General features: G+C 39.5%; 1 protein-coding gene across 1 annotated transcript in view; it reads right to left on the bottom strand.

Annotated features, from left to right (window-relative positions):
- Positions 1 to 34: 34 nt before the first annotated feature.
- LOC133523733 (frizzled-2) overlaps positions 35 to 20,705 on the bottom strand; it is a 30,280-nt gene continuing 9,609 nt past the window's right edge. The window contains exons 2-3 of the mRNA XM_061859424.1: positions 4,845 to 5,022; positions 35 to 3,804 (exon numbers count right to left, since the gene is read on the bottom strand). Of these exons, the coding sequence (XP_061715408.1) occupies positions 2,335 to 3,804; positions 4,845 to 5,006 (1,632 nt within the window). The 5' untranslated portion in view covers positions 5,007 to 5,022 and the 3' untranslated portion in view covers positions 35 to 2,334. The remainder of the gene's footprint in view (positions 3,805 to 4,844; positions 5,023 to 20,705) is intronic.

The following is a 20,705-nucleotide window of genomic DNA, read 5'->3' as shown; positions in this document are numbered from 1 at the left end:
TGGAATTATCAAAGGAAAATGAATAAGTAATGCATTTGTTTGTACATAAAAAAGTCGCTTTATTCAATATTATCTACAGTTAGATATAAAATAAATTACATAATGATCTCCGCGTCACCGCGGCGCCTCGAATACAATTACAATCTCTCAGTCGCCGCTGTGATATAAATTAACAATGTACAAAATTACACAATTGCACGTCTAACTCTATAACAGTATCTTTTGAGCGTTTATTTATAAAGCATTACACATACGGTCAATTTTGATGACCTAACACTGCCCTAAGTCAAAAACGAAGTCATAAAAGTTATTTTTCTATTGTCTGTGGTCATTCAAACCTTAAATCGCATATTTTATAAAAAAAACTGCTACGCTGACGTGTATAACGCAATCCTAATGAAGAACGGGCATAATCATCCGATATTTGGCCTTTAACTGCAAAATGCGCATTTTGCAGTTAGTTAAGACAATGTGAAATTGTGAATAACCTTTATGTATTGCGTTTTTCCTTAGAACAGAGGAATACGCGTAAAACTATCCATTCATAATACAAGTAAACAATTTTAAATGGATAATAATATTTCTCGCGTTGACATTAAGTCATCTATTTAATTTTAATCAATGGCAGCACTGTGCTTCAGTCGAATGTGGGGCAATATGGAACTTCGGAGCATGGCACTTCATGTACTGAGTCACAGAGGGCGCTAGTGTCGCTGGCTGAATGAAAGGAGTCAAAACTAAATACAGAATTTAAAAAAGTTTCATTCAGCCTACGTTCGTTTCTACAAGCGCTATTTATCGTTCAATATACAGATGGCAAATGTCTGTTTTAAAATCTATTTATTATATGGCAGGAAATGCATCGTCAGTACAAACGTTTTAGTCTTCAAAATTACAATAATCTAACATTTAAGACGTCCGGCAGAACCCGTTACATAAGAATATATTATCACTTATTTTACAAAACTTGTACTTTGATCAGCAATCTATGTCCGATTGTCCAATTGCGGGAATTGAAATATTAAGACCCATCAATTGATAATATTGACAAACAATATCCATGGAATGAAGTTACATATTTTTTTACGTATGAACATGATGTATCTATACAGATTATCTAATTGTAAATAGGCAAATTTCATAATGATGAGCCTACAATTTCAAGTATTGGATATTAAATGCATTAAGTTCGAGGTTTAATCTCTTGATAGATGTACTAAATACGCCTAGAATTTCGTAATGTGCTCAACTTACATTAGGTAATAATAAGACCTAGGTTTAATATTGCTAGTAAAGTGCACATAGCGAGTCTTGAAGGAGCACATTATAAAAACTAAAGCATTCACACAGCTTTTGACAGAATATCAGTATGATCTGACCTTCACAAGAACAACACAAGTCAGAAATTTATTTAACAATTTCAAATATATTGGCAGTAGTTTTGGCAGTCATTATTGCTTTAACGATTAAATAATTTATTGACTTGTGAGAGGTATTATGCTTTACTATTTTTGATAATTTGATGCAAGCTTAATATTAACATGTGAAAAGCGATCGGTTAAAGTGAGAATACAAAAGTTTTGTTGTTAGTAACATTTTTAATGTGTATTATGGAAGTATTATAATTTAAAAAAACTATTAATGACATAGGATAGCACTTTCGCTTGTCCATATTAATATTAAGCTATTAAATTAGAAATACCTCGTTTTTAGCACATTTTGAACGTCAGTTTGATTTAAAAAAAAATACAAAGTGATAAGTGAAGGCTCGACTTTACGGCCGCCGTCCCGCTCGAAAGGTCTCTAAAAGGCCAACGAAATGAGTTAAAAGATGAGTTATTAGAGAGAAAACAGTACTAATAATGGTACATCAGAGAAAGGCGGTCGCCGTCATTAGTTTCGCTTTAACAGACCTTTCGTACGGAGTTTCTTAAAACTAGTTACGTATATCGCCGCGCGCGCGTTTTACTAGGACTAGACGCGCGACGGCACCGCCACACATTCAGTTCATGGGATATCTATCACAGGCGAACCCGGGTCCATCATATTTTCAATCGTGTTCACTCAGACTTCTTTTCGAGAAGTCAGTTTTCTAGTTCGAATCACTCACTTAGCCACAAATGCCCCAAAGTATAAGTCCATAAGGGCACGGGCTCACGACACTACACAAAGTTAGTTTGTTTTCGCGAATGGCACATCTTACACGGGTCCGTAGTCGGAGAGAGGCTGGCCGGAGCGGGCCGAGGGCGCCGAAGGCGCGCCGGGCGGCAGGGCCGGGCCGGGCGCCGCGGGCCCCGCAGGCAGCCCCGGCGCCGCCCCCGCCCCCGCCGCGCGTCACACGCCGCCCTTCACCAGCGCGCGCTGCGCCGCGCCCGGCGCGCGCCCGCCCCGCCACACGCGCCGCCACGACTCCAGCGTCTTGCCCGACCAGATCCACACCCCCGACGTGATGCCCACGGCCAGCGCCATGAAGTACTTCAGCATCAGCGCCGCGTACAGCGGGCGCGGGCCGCAGCGCGCGCCGCACGCCGTGCGCCGCAGCCACGGCGAGTGCCCGCTCGCCTCGTACGCCAGGCACCCGAGCACGGCGCCGGCGGGCACGGCGTACAGCACGCTGAACACTCCGATTCTGATCATCAGCTTCTCGAGCTTGTCCGCCTTCGACCCGGCCCCAAGCCCGCCCTGTCGCTTGATGACCGAGCGGATTCTGAAGAGCGACACGAAGCCGGCCAGGAGGAACGTCGCTCCGAGGGCGAAGTACACGATTAGGGGCGCGAGAACGTATTTCTTTAAATTTTCAGGCGACGAGTTCCCGACGTAGCAGATGCCCGCCACCGGGTCCCCGTCGACGGCCCCGGCCAGGAGTACGGCCACGGTTTTCGCAGCCGGGATGAGCCACGCGGCTAGATGGTAATACTGGGCATGCCCGGCGATCGCCTCGTTGCCCCATTTGAGTCCCGCCGCCAAAAACCAGGCGAAGGACAGGATAACCCACCAGATGGAGGACGCCATCCCGAAAAAGTACACGAGGATGAAGACGAGGGTGCAGGCGCTCGGGCCGGCCGCGGAGGTTTTGAGTAGAGGTCCGTCGCAGGCGATCTCGTCATGGCCGATGGCGAGCCGGGCGAGGTACCCGAGGGCCACCATGAAGTAGCACGCCGACAGGTACACGATCGGGCGCTCGGGGTACTTGAAGCGCTGGGAGTCGATCAGGAAGGTGGTGAGCGTCATGAGGGTGGAGGCGGCGCAGAGGCCGCTCCAGAGCGCGACCCATACGCCCGCGAACTCCTTCTCCTCCCTGGTGAAGAAGGCGCCGCGGCAGGGCAGCGCGCAGCCCTCGCCGGGCAGCAGCGCCGCGAGCGCGGCCGAGCCGTTGTGACGCGCGGGCACCAGCGGCGCCCGGCACGTGCACGCGCACTCGTCGCTTGCGACCTCGCCCGGGCTTGCAGCCGGGCCGCTTTCGCAGTTTTTTGAATTTGGATCCTTACATTTGTAGTGCGGCCGGCGAGGCGGCGGGGGCGCGCGGGGCGGCTCGGGTTCTTGTGCTCTGTTGGTCTCCTCCATGCAGAGCTTGTCGGGGTCTCCCATCCGCGGCAGTTTCTCGCAGGCCATGCGCTCGGGCCACTGGAAGCCGTATTTTTGCATCAGAGGAGCGCAGCCGGCCCGCGCCCGCTCGCACACTGAACGACAGGCGGGCAACGGTTTTGGATAGTCTTCGAGGCATATTGGGGTGTATACTGAGCAGAGGAAGAACTTGAGATCGGCTGAACACTTGATCTCGACTAGCGGCCAGTATTGGTGCACCTGAAATTCAAAGAAAAACCATTTCAGTTTTGTGATCAAACGTCATAAATGTCAAGTACCTTTATTATTAAACAGAACATTATCCAGAACTTTTCTATCACTGAGAAAAATATTGCTAATTGAACGTGACTCAGTGGCAAAAATACTGACTTAGTCACGAATTCCATTTGCTATAGTTTTAGTAGGATCCTGGCTAAAATACTACTCGGGTCTCTTAAATGACTAATCTTGAGGTTAGATAAGCATCAAAGTGGCAAAAGAGCACATCGAATAATTGTTTAAAATAAACTTATTTACGATGCGGTTTCTATTAGCGTGAGTGGTGTTAGAGTTAGAGCCGTAAAGAAGACTAATAAATGTAACGTGTCTTTAGTTCAGACATTCTTGATTGCCATTTTATGATCGAATTAACGCGTAACACAGACAAAACAAAGTACCTCGTCTTTGAAAGAAGAATCAAAATACATCATTTCGTCTGTTTTCTTTATAAACAAAAGTGCGATGATTGGGCAACTTGTAGAAGTCGAGGGTAATTTATACTAAGTGTTTGTTGGGTCGTGATCCCGAATGACAAAAATGTATTAAGATGGTTATACTGAAAAAGGTTTCTCATGGGACCGATATGAATATTGTGAATAAATTTACTCCTGGGCCCATATGTTTCGTCTACTTCGGGCCTTTTATATGCACATTAGATTTTTTTCGCGATTTGTGGTAGTCCCATTGGTAAATTTGTTTAGTATGGTCATACTTAATAAGAATAATAAGTTTTTGAAATTCAGGATCACGACCCCAAAATATGTACAATATAGTTACAGGGATCGTCGTGAGTGACTCAGTAAAACGATGGCTTTATGCTAGCATTATGCTGAGTTGGGTCCATTTCGTGATGCACACTTGATTTGTTCTTTTCTCGCTGTTTTACATATTCGTACATGTTTTGTGATCGTCACGAATAAAACATCATCATTTATCTTTAAAGCCGTGGCAGTAGCAGGACGGCTTTATCCTGCCCACTGCGCCAGTAACATGTAACCTACCTCAAGCCCAGCCTCCTCCTGCGTGTCATGGTCCAGCTCGTTGGGGAAAGCGGTGAGGTTGTACCCGATGCCGCGGCACATGGGTATGGAGATCTCTTCGCAGCGGGGCTGCAGCGCCGCGCTCGACGCCGCCAGCGCCACCACGACCCACAAGCGCAACATTGTGCTATTCTCGCATCTGGAATAGAAAGCGAAATTGGTTTAGAACTTTAGATTTAGGGACACATAATATAGAGAACTTTTATTACGACCTAAAGCTTTGTTGGTGTATCCCAGATACAAAACGACAGTTCCGATTAACCAATTCATCAGTCAATAGCCGGCTTTAGAAACTTTTATGTACCTACCAAAATTTCAGATCGGTCGGAAAAATTGGGGCATTCGAACTATCATCATTTTATTGTATAAGATATACCTAAAACAATAGATAGGTGGTAAGTAGCACTGCGGATATGTCAATTATAAGCGTCAAACATATAGCCTTAACATTTCTTCATAGACTGTTAGGTGCCGAAGGATTGGGAACTCAATAGTATTGAAATAGGAAACGCAAAGGAAAACTTTATCGTAACCTCATTTAAGTGTTAAATGATGGTAGTGATGGTCTACTTCAAATCGGTATATTTATCAACATACCTACTAATATAAAAAAAATATTTTAAATTTGAAAATTTGGAGCAATGTAGGCATATTTTAAGGTAAGTAAAAAAAAAAAACAAGTACATTCCTTAAACGTTATCAATCACTTCTAAATGCGTCTGTTTTATCATCATTATCAAGGCACTAAATACCTACTTAGATTACTGTAATAGATTCCTCTGCTGACTTTCATTATGAAAGAAACAACACATGTAGCTTCATTCATCTAGGGTGGTCTAACCATCGCCTGCACTTAACAATATTGTGCAAGCGAGACACTTTACTTTCAATGTATTTTATATTGAGCCGAACTTCTTCGTTCAGTACCATTGCTTTGTCACTCCCACCAAGTTTAACAGCCGTTTGAAAAACCAGTTTAAATTTGGGCCATTTTGTTTAAATGTACACTACACTTTTTTTTTTTTATTTGGGTATGTTTATGTTATTTATATTCCGAATCACGCGCGATTGCGATCTTAATAGGAGCAAAAGAGTGTCCCAAGATTTCGCCACATTTTTCGATCCTTCCATTCTGTTACCGTCATACAAAATATATGAAAAATGCTAACGGAATGGAAATAAAAATCTTGGGACACTTATCTTCTCCTATTAGAATCGAAAGAGGTTCGTGATTCTGACTAGAAAAAGCACATCGAAATGTCTAAATAAATAAAAAGTGCAGTGTACACCATTAAATAAAATAGCCCATTTACGTAAAAGAATTGAATATTTTTTGGGACAAAAGTATGAACACAAGCTCTACATTGCATTGCAAATGCATGACAAATTCAAGGCAAATGCCGACCCTAAGGTCGGTTGCACGAAAGCGTCTATCCGTTAAAGCGTTGGCTAAATTTTATAGCATGGAAAGTTTCTTGCATCTTTCGCTGCTAAGGGACGTAATAACTCCGCTAAATGTGGTTAGGGCAACTGGGCTTTAAACATTTCTTACGACTTGTTATTGTCATGACTTGTATTGAATGCATCCAATGCATCGTTCGTCCAAGTCAAGGCCTGCCGCGTTCTCATCTAATCCAAACTGCCACATGTGTTCAATGTATGGAACTACCTATTGTTTCTAGAGGATATTATCGGTGTGATATGGTATCAGTGACTACCGTAGAGATATCGACGGATGATTCAAATTTGGCTGTCATTGCTCGAGGTAACTCGTGTTTTGTGTAATACTCATACTTTAAAACAACAATTGAACTAACTTAAGATCGAGTTTTGCAAACCAGTAATACAGAGAAGAGCAATACTTCATTGTATATACTGTTTTTCAAACCATATGATGGCATATAATTTACAAGCAACCCACCTAATCAAACATTTAAACATAATTTCAAATATTAATTTCAATTTTACTGCATCATATTTCACAAGAACGGCTCACATTGAACGATTTATTTACAGGACACGAGTCTTCCCTAAATCACTTAACATTTATAAATAGACCAGGTTTTAACCTCTTTAGCCATAGATTAGTATCAGTAATAAATCAAAACCCCGTTCCGAGCCGCATGTACACGGGAAAGCAAATAAACCATACCGGGAGCGACAGGTCGCCGGATTTAGTTTGGAGTCGAATAGATGTATTTATTTTGGGCCTAACATGTGCCCCGCCCTGTTAATGTAGATTAGGCAAAGCCAGATGTTGGACAGTTTGTGCCTACAGGACTTGCGATCCCTGAGGAATTTTATCAGCAACCGCGACGATTGACTAGTGGTTCCGACCCAACTTATTTGTACTTTTCGTAGCAACATACATTCAAATGGACAAAAACAAAATGTGCAACAGATTGCTCAATGTGAAAAGACGGCCAATCGCTTTCCTATAATACAGGATTGCATCTAAGATTTTCCTCTGGATTCTTCGCGGTGTAAACTTTAAGAGCGTTTTACATCACAATAAAATAACTCTCCACTCCACTACTGCATGTCTATAACCCCATTTAGCGCTATCATCGGCTGCCAAACGCAATGAAAGTGAGTACACCGCCTTAAACTCTACTCTATGGCACGTCGCCAACGCCGACGACGTCTGAACACGGCTTAATGTGCTTTTAACGACACACGATATCGACACGTGCGTCTATGTCCAGCCTTACAATCTTCTAACTTATTTTACCATCAAACCAACCCATTATAAACCTTACCTCTGTGGACTAAGGGCTGTTATATCTGAAAGAAAACTCGGCACGATGCAATTCAAATTTCGAATGTTTAAATTATTTTTTATTGACGCTTGGGTTTATCTAGTCTGTGGTAACGGATTCAGGAAATGGAAATATTGTGTTGTTTCTAGCTTTCATGTTTTATTAAGATATTTTGGTTGTTATTCTTGTTGCATAAAGTAAACTATGATGTTGGTATGCGGGACAAGGATTTTTAGAACGTTATTCATGATTTTATTGACATATTTATTCAAGATATTTTTTTTACCAACAGTGATTCAGATCCAATTCAATAGGATAGTCAAAAATGTAGATAAGTGATTTTTCGAAAATACTTAATGGACGTACCTAATTGCTTATGTAAACATTTCATGCCATTACTCATTAGTGAATTCCCAAAAGCACGCAAAGTTAAAACCTAGTTAGTACTAATACCCATATTAATCTAGCTTTAACACACGGTATGTTATCGGGCCGGTACCAGCGTGGCTTGTAAACCTCGTAAAACTGAAGCCCGCATTCGTCGTAGTCAGGTACGCGCGGGCCCTGTGCGAGCGGGAAATCTTTCCTATTGCTCCAGTAGGGCTAAGATGGTCGGCTCTTTATCATTTGTCACCATGTCACGTTCTAACAAGTATGTAAGCGCGAAAGTGACGGGTATAGTGACAAGTGATAAAAATGGAACCATGCTGCCACCGCAGGGGGATATTAGATAATAAGCACCTACTTAGCGCAAAATGTTCGTTGCTTAAGGTTGTCTGAACTAAAACAGCTTTAGAGTCGGACCAAGCTAACTCTACATCAGTGGCGGATCGTTCAAAGAACTCGATTCCCACCGGCTTGTCTAAACTTCAGCCCGTTGAGTACTTTCACGATCGGTTCATGGAGAAAAGGAAAGCAAAATTAGCTCCGGGTTCCCTACGAATGTTTGTGACGCGCCGCCACTGCTCTACATGGCATTTGCAATGACAAAGTGTGGCAATGTTATCATTGATGTCGAATTTCCATGAAAATATGACGTGTACACGGACATTGCCTCACTTTGTTCTGTTTAAATCAGTCCAAGTTAGCTTAGACGGACTACCTCTCAAAACGAAATAATTATTAATATTTTGTCAATAGTGGTCAATACAGATGATGATGGTGGCATAGCGAGATTTCAGGACGATGGTAAGTGGCTGGTGTCTTGTAAAGTCAGCGTTTGTTGTAGTCGGGAGCGCCCATCCCCTTTGCTGGCGACAAAATCTTTCGTAATAATCACTTGTGATTTGACAGGTCAAATAATTCCAACTGATAAGTCTAAGTTAATGTGTAGATAATAATAATATAGTACTTTGCCCACCACTGATTTAGACGCTCGATTGAATACGCCGAGCTACTATATATTTTAGGCAATTTTCTAAAATAGTGTTCTCACTTACCGCTACTGCTCATAAATCCGCCATAACAGACGCCGTACACTGCATGTTTATTCCGGTTCAGTGGAAACAGTAACGTCGCCTTACGGCCAAACGTACCAGCTATTTCACTACAACAAAAACGTTCCAAGAAACCATGAAAATCCTGGATTGTACGCCATTTACGGGTAAGCTATTTTAAGATTCAGAGGAAGAAGAGCGTAAGTGGTTATGGACATGTAGCATAGGTTTGCTGTTCCTGTTTTGAGTATAGTATTGAGTTATTATGCCTTCCAGGAAACGAAGTGGACTAATATTGCGGCTGCGTGGTTTAATTGCTCATTGTTTGAGAAAGCTAGAAATATTCAGCGTTAGCTCAGACGTAATTAAAGTTTCTTGTTACGCTAATATGAGTGTTCAGGGGGTACAGTGGTGATCAGAATTAGACGGACTAAAGTAACAGCATTCGTTCAGGCATTTTTCGTAAAAAAAAGCTGTTTTCTACATGTAAATCGAATTACTTAAACTTAAGTTTTCACTTTGTTTAAAGTGAAAATCAGCAAGTGAAATCATATTACAATAATTTTACGTTAAAACTACTCCATATAAAAACGAACTGTCGTGTCATAGGGACCAATCATTCGAGGCGAGAGGTATAGTCCCCGCTAGGTTAGATCATTTCGAGTCTGGATACAAAGTGATCTCAGTCCTAACGTCATCACTATTAACAGACAATTATAATTTATATACCTTACTGCAAAGAGGAAAGGTTCATCGATGGTCAAAGCGTTTTGCTGTTTGTACTATGTGCCTAGTGACCTTTTGCTGCCGACCAGTATCTGTTTATATGCCGATTGGATCGTCGCCCGATCCTGAGAGCCTATCGCGAAAACCGAAGTTCGAAAATTGATGGTAACTTTCTCTTTTACTTCAATTAAGAGGTAATTAGAGTAATAGATAAGGATGCCTGCAAATAGCGAAATTCCGTGTTCGCGGTAGGCCCTCTGATTTATCAGCTGTCCATACTTTCATCACTCAGGCGATGACGGCTGCACCAATCTATCGAAGCCTTGTGTAAATCGTTGGCTGTACGAAAAGTATTTTATGCTACGCTTCAAGTATGTCCCATTTTGTATGACTTGCCTCTCGATCCTGGCGTACCACGTGCCAGGTGACCTATCGCTGTCTCCCAGTAATAAATATCTCCCGATAAGCCGATCGGGTCGTCGCCCGGCGATTTGGCAGCCGTCCATACTGCCCGTCCGTGCGATGACGGCTGTACTAATCTATCGAAGCCTTGCGTAATCTTTGCGTATACGAAAACATCTTATGCTAGCATCTCAGCAGCAGCAGAAGTTATGGGAACGAATTCTTGTAATAAACTGCACTGCATATGCATATGACTTGTCAAGATTTCACTTGGGCAATTTACAACCTTAAAAATATGGACGGTAATTATAAAGTATATTTATTTTAGTACTGTGATGACACTGACACTAGGCAATAAACCGCCGTTGTTTTTATCATTTCTACGAATTTTGACGTTACTACGAATTTTTATAAGTTGGGAGTAGATATACTTAATTTGAACTAAACTAGATGATATCAAGATATACATCTTGATGAACGCCATACAAATAAAATGAGCTAAATTTCTACGTATACCGGCTAAATGTTTAAAATGGCGTGCCCTAATCGCATATTAACTCCTGAACACGTGGTCTCTGTTTACGACTTGTCCCATACATTAGACTCAAAGTGTCATCAAGGCATCTAATCGGCTTTAACATTTGGGGGAGAAAGAGACGGCGTTTTCCATTTGGCGTGACCGCGGTCGAAAGGTGAAAGCGCGAAATGCTTAGTGATAGTTTATTACGAAAGTTATGAATTTATAATTTTGTGCGGTAACGAGAATTGTTAGCTTCCAAATTACATAAAAATAACATATCAGGCATTGAGTTTATAAGACAACTTATTTCGACTTGGTCTGCATAGATTGACAATTTCGGCGATAAAAACTTCATCTTAATCGGTTAAGAGGTTGAAGTATGAAGATGTAACATACATAAAAACCACAATTACTTTCACATTTAATATATTAGTAGCGTTAGGAGTCGTTTGAATGTAACTAAAGTGAAGGCTAAGAAAATTAAAAAACCAAGTGTCCTGAGTTCATTTAGTAGTAAACCTCTTGTTGATGAAGTGAGCAATGAGCATGTCTAACATCGTGTATAACCATGTCTAAGATTGTAATATCTTATAATAGTTTGTGAAACTTTATGGCGAAACCGCAAGAAAGCGCATTACTACAAGAATAGTCTCGCAAATAGCGCAGTAAAGTAACTTAGGTATCTTCAACTTGTTTATATATATCTCTGTCCGTTACTTATTGTAGTGTGAGTATTTGCATCACAGTAGCAACGTGTACTACTTGCATACGAGACCACTGTTCAGTTGTAACCCCAGTCCTATGTTTTAAAATATATGACAATGCCAATAAAAGGACTTAGCTTTTAAATAGTAGTTAATTTTTATGTGTAACAAAAATAAAATATAATACCAAAACCACCAAAAGTATACGCTTTTCTAAATTTCAACAAGCTAGTACATTGGGAGGTCTTTCCTAAGGTCGGTTGCACACGCGCGGACGTCGTAAAAACTCAGTAAAGCCGCAGAGACCACACGTTTACGAGCGTCCTGTCCGTTATTTTGTAACTACGATGCCGTAGTTGCTAGTATAATTAGACCTCTAGATTCGTTACAAACAGATGTAAGCCAAGATCATTGTTATATTGGCCCTTCAAAATATGAAGCTTGAGGAATAACGTGGGTAGGAATCAAAATAGAAGACAACGCCATGTTGTTTGCAGCAGGAAACTTATTGAAAAGATAGTTGCTAAAGGTATTGAAAGGTTATTTTAAAGGTATTGAAAGGTTATTTTCTAGCTATCATTAGTACAAAAAGAGGAAGGAGAGGTGAAGCGTTAAACAGTTTTAAAGAAAAATATTATAACCACGAAAAGAAGATTTTTACAAGCACTAGGCAAAAGAAATCTTGGAAATTGCATTGTGTTTGCTTCTCCAGTAGTTAGTGTCGTGAAATTGTAAGCTCTAGTATAGACGTAAAAATAACTTTTCCTTGTAATCTGGTTCTATCTTTATTCCATTGGGAAGCTGATAAAAAGGCCAATAAGAGTCAATGCCTCAGATAATATCAACGGTTGTTTTTGTCATTGTATCGTAGTATCGTGTGTCATGGGCCTAATGACATCACCAACATCCTAATATGGGCTTAGGTACAATTACAAGTATGTTCTATGAACCATAATTAGAATGCACTGTTACCAACTTATGTTACGACTTAGATTTAGGTTTTTCACGCACGTAGTATGTAATAGTAGCCCCGCTGGCCGCTTTGTACCCAAAGTCACCCAGTTTTATAATATTCCCCGCCCCGCAGTTTCTTTTTCACCTCCACATAGCTAAAATTCTTCAACTCCGTTGTTTCCTGTCACCATTGAGGCAAACTCGGACTTTCTAAAGACCCTTCAAATCACAGTGGTTAACCCTTTGCGTGCTGGGTAACGCTTTACGACTAGTCGTGTCGTAATCGTAAATATACGAACAAACCTCGAGTCGTTACGCGTTTTACACCGCATTTGATTTACTATGAGAATAGTATCAGCGATTGATTGGATTCCTATCTTTGTTTACAGTTGTATGTATGTATGTCACTTTATTGCACATACAGGTTAACACAAAACGGACAAAAAAAAAGTTATGTCCAAAGGCGAACTTATCCCTAAAAGGGGAACACGTTATCGTCTGGTTAGAGACATTTCAAATTATCACGATAATATTATTCGATTAACTTCTTCTGTTTCCGCGACACAAAGGTTGTCTGGAAGAGATCGCTCTTTAGCGATAAGACCGCCTGTTGTCTGCCTCTACATTTAATCAATTGTTTCTTTTCTTGTATCTTTTTACTGAGATGTGCCAATAAATAGTATTCTATCTATCTATATTATTGACCGAGCGAAGGCGAAGGTCTCAGTTGCATTTTTCTGGAAAAATGCTTTCGTATGTCTAGCCGAATGTTTTCCTCTACAGGTCGCATTTCTCTACTTATTCTCGTGTAATTTGGTGAGCAGGTTCGATACTAAATATGGGTTGTTTTAGAGATTCCGTTTTTGGAAATTTTTCGAAATGGCGCCAGCTCACAGAACTACTAGTTTTAACGCTGGTGTATTGGTTGGCTATTCTTCTAGTACGTAAGTATCCTAATCTTGTTACGAGCCAGCCCTTTGTAAATAAAGCACAGCTGAAATGCTGTTTAAGGAGAGAATTAATCATTGTTATTATATGCATTGTTCTTGAAACAATGGCCAATCTCCCGCGCTATAACACCATAAGTATCAAGTAGCAACCACAGCATTATAAAAGAAAGGTAAAATATAAAGAAAAGCGAAACTAATTGCAAGGTCAAAGACAACACTTATGACTCGAATTATGATATAATGAAAGACAAATATATGTAGACAATTTTCAAGTACAGCAAAAGACGATAGGTTTTTTTTATTTAAACTTTATTGCACAAAATATATACAACAATGTACAAATGGCGGACTTAATACCAAATGGCATTCTCTACCAGTCAACCATGCCCTTTCATTTTATGCCCCTTCGGGAGAAACCGGGAGGTTTCCAGGCGTCAGCCACATACGGCACAATTGGTGCAGAGAGAAAAAAAAAGTCAATGATTTAAAAAGAAAAGAAAACATACATACACTATACAATACTTTGTGTTTGTTACACTATATAAAACATATTAAAAACGGAAAACGCTTAAAACTACGCGCATAGGAAGAGGCATCATTAGTTATATCTTTACCATCTCAAAAGTCTAACTATCCAAAACACTCACGGCAAACTTATTTACATATCGCTTGCCAACTAACTACGTAAATTACTACGTTCGTACAAAGGAAAGGTACCTTTATAATTATAAACATATGAACCATATTTACATAACACGAATGAGTAAACGCTATCTGCACAACTGAGTCACTGCATTTGAGAATTTACTACATGTTTGTTTCGAGATCGTCACTTGTATATCTTGAACTCTAAGTTTATAATAACAGACCTTGATCGGAGATCAATATTATGCTAGTTGCTCCGAGTCGGGGTCGAAGCGTTGTTACTCTTCTCAGCTAATTGCCTTAAATACCTTATAGCAATCAATCTTTCAAACGAGATTATGTTTACAGCGTAAACAGGCGTATCATTGTATTAAATCGAATGTTTATTAGCTTATTAGAATCATGATCACTGGAAAACGTCAACTAAGATTAACTGACCATATTGAGGAGTTTTCTGAGCGCACAGATATGCCTATTTGCGGTAGATAACTCTTATAAATCTACTTATAACTCTTTACCTCAAACCTTTGGCTATAATTGGCTATAAACTCTTGATTCGTTGCCGCTGAAGAAAGCTTGAGTCGTAGGCATTTGGTTTAATTAGCCAGCGAATTAAACGCCTAGGCCGATTATTATACGCTAGCATCCAATTTGATGCCTAGGCTGATAGCTAATTTAACCAGAATCACTAAACATTAACAATTTGGCGTATTGAAAGTCAGCTGTTTGAAAATGACTGATTCACCCAGAAAAGTGATTCAAATTTAATCTGAAAAATACATTTAAAATAAAATAATGTAACTGAACCTAACAAAACATAAATTCATCAATGTCCAATTTAACTAAATGACTACACGACAGTCATCTGGTTAAACGTTGCGCTCAATGACTTGGTTGGTTGTTGTTCAGCCCTTTCATTAGATACAAAAAAGTTATTAAATATCTTGATCCCGTTTCACTGAGTTTTATCTTAATTATAACTTTCTCGAGTTACGTCAGAGCTAAGAACAATCGGACCTAGCAACGAACCCTATGGGACTCCCGATCTCATTAAGTTAAACTTCTGCCATTAGTAAACAGACCCATTTGCGTATGACAGCAAATATTGTGTCAATTAATCAACGATAGCCGAACCTTACCGAATTTAGACGATGCCGCCCGAATTGGGGCTATATTCGACATGCATCTTGACAAACCAATTATAAAACGGACGTAATTTAGCAATGTCACTGAAATCCTGGTACTGACAGTCATTCCCATTTTGGTGTATTCCCATTTTTTGCTGGGCATAGATGGGAATAGGTAGTATATGAATCATTCCCATTTATCCCCGCCTCATGTATAGCGGTGGTCACGTGAGGCGGGGACAAACACCATGGTTTTAAATATTACTAATACAGCCATGATTTAGCCAAATTGGTACAATATAGATTCTAGAATTATAGAAACACGAGGTGATGGCCTCACATTTGATGCTAAAATCGCCGCTGTCTGTCTCGTCGTATCTCAAATGGAGGTCAGTAACTTGGTTATATCGCCATTATAGGCCGAATACAGCCCGATGTTAGCAGTCATTAATTCGCGCCCTTTGCAATCAGCTCAACTGGGTCAGCGTTTCTTCAACGATTACACGCTCGACAAATCAAACTTGTGCCCGAAGGACGAAGGGATGAGCGGGCAGCTAAGCTGTTTACGATAAGGATTACCGTTATACTTTGGTATCCAATCAAAGGAAATCTGCCAACAGAGAGCCTAAGTGTGGTTAGAGCATATTTTTGACAAAACCGTAAAAACGTCCCACTTTGTCGTTAGCCATAAGGACGAGATTTGCTTGTAGCTGTATACGAGTAACCTGTCAAGGCGTTTTGCCGGTTTCGGTCACATTTTAAGCACGATTGCATACACGAAAAAGCAATCGACAAGCCACTCTAGTGTCTTTCGCTGGATATCCCTATATTCCCTATTACTTTTATTTTATTTGTCTACCGCTCTTCATCAATTCTCATCAATTCAAAGTTTTACTGGAAGAGATACCGTAAAGAGATAAGTTCACCTTTGTAGTGCTTATTTAGTGCCATATTTGTGTCTGCGTGTTCTGTATAATAACAAATTAAATACATACTTTTTCGCGTGCCTCAATTTATATTTTAGAGTTGGTGGAACTTAATAAATAGAGATGGATTCAGTAAATAAATACCCATAATAGGATTAAATTAAACCGTTACAATCTTTACATTCTTACTAGCTTGCAAATAGGGAAGACATAATAAATCGGTGTCAAACGATGAAGCCATAATTGGACCACACAGGATTTATATAATTTACTATATATTAACCTTAACTATGCTCCTTCATTAGATTTAGGGACGAAAAACTAGTTTCATACAAATTTTCCAAAGTTTTTAACACTTAAAATAATTTAAACATTAAAAAAGAAAATGAAAGGGGATAGCTATGGTTAATATATAATATGGAGAAGCGGCCATGTGAATTCGTCCTCTTTCGTCTTAGCTGGCGATGTCGACAGGAGACATGCACCTAATAGATGTGTATGAAACAATCACAGTCTAATAAAAATCATAGAGATTATGTTTGTAAAAACTATTTATTTACTTATTTTTGCAAATGAATAATGTTTATCGAAAAGGAAAGTAACCCCCCTATCTCCAGGCGAATAATCAAGGGTATTTACCCAAATCTCCATCCCGCCCTCCCCGGGCATCTGACCGGGCTAACTGGGTTAACTCGGGCCGACTCTTGACGCAATTTGGAGAATTAGTCTTCTTCCAACGGCCTGACTAACCTATTTAAATTTAAACCTTCCTCTCCTAAGATAAGGAAAATCAACGCGGCGGAAAATACGTTGGATTGCGAAATTAATTCTATTTTTAAATAATTTATTTGGTAAAAGCTTTTATTGCTGACTATACTTTTATTTTTACAGGCAACTAATACGTTGGATTAGGGAACCCCAAGCACAATTAGTTTGCGTTGTTATCACTGAGTTCCCGTGGCCACCTCCTGTCACCATCATCAGATCAGCTTCATGTCGTTATAATATTGCATTGTCATCCGGTTTATATATGTATGCCAAATTACAGCTCAATCGGAAATCGAGAAATTTAAATTTAAATTTAGCTTTCAAGATTTGATCCACACTAACAGGGCAAGTCAAACAAAAGCTTGTAAAGTGACCGAAGTAAGGCATTCGGTAATAGTTTTAATATATCAAAGTAAAAAATATGTGACCACTTTTCTATTCATTAATATAGTGGTAAAAATATTTATAACAGATTTACTCGGAAAATATGCTTAAATGTTAGTAAAATCTCGTATTATCCCGTTTTATTAGATGTTGCATTTAATTAATAAGCATCTAATTTCAACGAGAATAATCATATCAGTAACTACATTGCTGAAATAGCAATATGTATGTTGTGTTTACATATGATTAAATTACATAACGAATCCAATGTCTGCGTCGTGCAGCTTAGTAAATAACATTCCATAACGGATTACCTTTACAACCGTCTGCATAGCATCATACAACGTCATACTAATCCATACAAGGCTTACTGTGAGTAGTTCATAGATGGCGCTAGTTAATACCACTCGACGCGTTCCAGACGTCGAGTCGAGGCGAGATTTACGGATATCCGGCGGCTTGAAACAATATTTGGCTGTTTAGAATGCCGTTGCCTTCGATTTGTAAATCGTTCAAAGAAACTGGAGCAGATTCCTTTATGGACTCGCTTTGAATGTTTTTTAGAAGCATGTCGTTATTTATGGTATGGTAGACTTGTATGTTTAGTTACCTTTGCCTGGAAGAATGCAAAAAAATGCAATGTGACAATAGTTAAAGTTTAAATTGCTTTAGTGCGCTGAAATCTTTGAAATAAATTGTTTTAGTGCTTTTACTACCTTGTTAAGTTATTGTTTTGAAATTTGCGAGTTTGCGAATAATGCTACCTGGCATTTATTGGCTTGGCAATCTGTATTGTTCTAAATAGAAGGCCGCTGGCGACAGGGAAAGGCCTAACGGTGCGGGACAGGACAATGCATTTCGCAGACACCCGGGTAAAACTAAGCAGACTGGACAGCAAGTTGAAAACGATAAATTTGTTTAGCGGCAGATTTAGAGGCATGATAAATTTATTGTTAGAAAAAAAATAGGATGAACCCCTATTCATTGGAGCTATGTTTGTTGAATGTATAAGTTATTGACTTTAACGGTACAGTAAACCATAATGTTTATCTTTAGTAGTATCCACAGGATAGCTTAAATAATTAATTCAACTCTTGATATATGTGAAGTTAAAAATATGAGAGCCAGATAGGTCAGAAAAATAGACATAACTCTCAGATCAAGAATTTGTTTTCTATGTTCAAAATAAGTTATTAAAGATAATATGTACTTCACACACAGCGATTAATACCACTAATTAAGCGAAATAATCAATGAAAATCTGACAACGTCGGAAATCCTTTTCCTGTTCCAAACAGGAATTACTGAAGTTGTGAAGTTCTTGTTTGTTATTCGATCGCGGTCTAATTACGGGCACAACTCCTTTGATGTCAGTCGGTGTATCAATAATGTATGTTATTCATAGCTACAACTGCGTATCGGTATGTTTAGTCAACATTGTGCTGTTATCACAATACTGTAGCTTATTAATATGAAAATATCCACCCGCCTGTATAAATGAATTGGCCCTTTCCGAACAAAGGCGTAGAATTTGGGTCCTAATTTAAATATCGCCAGAAACGCTTGCGACTTCAGAAATGTCATTCGCTGTCCCTTTTGTTTCAAAACGGGGGCTTTTTTCGTATCGATCCCTCGCAGGTAACCGGGGAATGATTTATTACCGAGCTTGTTGGTTCAAATAATCGATTCCCCAAATGCTTTAAACTGCGCGAAAATAAACTTTAACTTTCTGGGTTAGAGACGGATTTCGTTTGTTAATGGTTCGCATCTCTAGTTAATGGTTCAAAAGCGTGTAGAGTAGAAATATTTGGACAATAAGCGTTTGCTAAATTTCAATGGGAATTTATAGAGCACTAAATCGGGGAGTCATCGGGTCGGACATTAAAACACAGGTAATTCAGGCGTTATCCAAATATTTGCCGCGAATTATTATGACTGCAAACAGACGCCGCACGAGATACGTTTAAAACGTTCGCTTTTAATATTTTTATGGTCCGTAGAGAGAGTTACGATAAGAGTTTCACAATCATGATATCAACACAGTACTGACTAAGCCATATTAATTTAGGTTTAGACCATCTTAATAATAAATAAATAAGAATATATGAAAACAAGAGTTTTTATTGTTCTCACATCTTACAAAATCAATTTTTTAAATTCAACGTTTTGTTTACTTTTGTACCTATTCGTATGTAACTATCATAATAACTCGTATCTACTATTTAAATTTTTCGTAGTATCTAGTTTTTCTGTTTTACGGACACCTGCTTTAAGAGCTTAAGTAAGAAAAAAACATGGAAGTTTTTAAAAAGGTAAACGACAGACATTTTATTCGTCCCCCTGTTGGTCAGACTCCCCTATTCAACGTCCTTTTCTATCGAGTCCCGGCGTTCTCGCCAAATGTCTCTAAAATGTCACAGTAAATGTGACATTGCGAGCCACAGACCTAGCTTTTGTGAAACGCTGGAGACACCAATATATCTTAGAAAGTAAAGACGAGAGAGCACGTAGAGAGCCGTGCTCTCACGCAAGACACTGAGAATACAAGCTAGGTTCATAATAGTACAATTCTGTGGCCCTAGTGAAAAAGGGTACAAGTCTCTGGCAGCGCAGGTGTAAAGGGGTGTAAGTTCCACGTAACACTTATGCCCTTATACACCTAAACTGCCAGAGACTTGTACCCTTTTTCACTAGGGCCACAGAATTGTACATCGAGTGTACGGTGACGGTGTCTTGCGAGTACTATGATAGTACTACTATCACATTCTTGGTATTTCTATTTTCTGTATTTTTAGATGTACGTACCTCTCATATCTATGGTGTTATGCCATGTCAATTAAGGTCCATATGCATAGACTATAACAGAACAAAAATAATTATGACAATTCATGCGACAAGGTATCAAGGTAAGGTAGGTATGTCATCTAATCATCTTAGTTCTATTATATGTAGGTAGAACTTACAGCAGGAAATGGCGTTGTCAAATGCTGAAAGTTGTAATAAATAATCTTTACAAGGCGTTCTGATTGGCGATAGGAGATAGCGCACGGTCGCTCTATCTAGGAGATCGTTTTATGGCACTTCACTGTAGTTTATCATGACTGTTACGTTCGACAATAAATATATGGGTGTTTCCGCGTTCTGCGGTAGGAGATATATGATGTGCTATTGAAAACTTGCCGTGCTGAATGTAAGTATACTGCAACATATTTCATAAAATTTAGAATATTTCTGTACCTATCACAAAATGTGAGTTCTATTTAGTTATATGTATTTGTATGAAAGTTGTATATGAGTACCTGCTAGTGCTAGTAAATATGTAGGTATGGGTGCGAGAGAGAAGAGCTATAGCTAACTACCTATATGGTATCTTCTCTCACCTGGTTCCTTTCTTTAAAGGCGAAGGTCTATAAAGTCAGCAGTGTACCAACGTACTTTAAAAATTTAATCGAGGAAAACAGCTTCTGACATCTTAAATATTCCTAAAAAATATTTTTATTGAAACACATTTCCCCAATTTA

Source organism: Cydia pomonella, chromosome 12 (assembly GCF_033807575.1).
Source record: "Cydia pomonella isolate Wapato2018A chromosome 12, ilCydPomo1, whole genome shotgun sequence".
In the NCBI taxonomy this organism is placed as follows: domain Eukaryota; kingdom Metazoa; phylum Arthropoda; class Insecta; order Lepidoptera; family Tortricidae; genus Cydia; species Cydia pomonella.
Note: the sequence above shows the minus strand (reverse complement) of the source record. Positions and strands in the feature narration are given on the sequence as shown.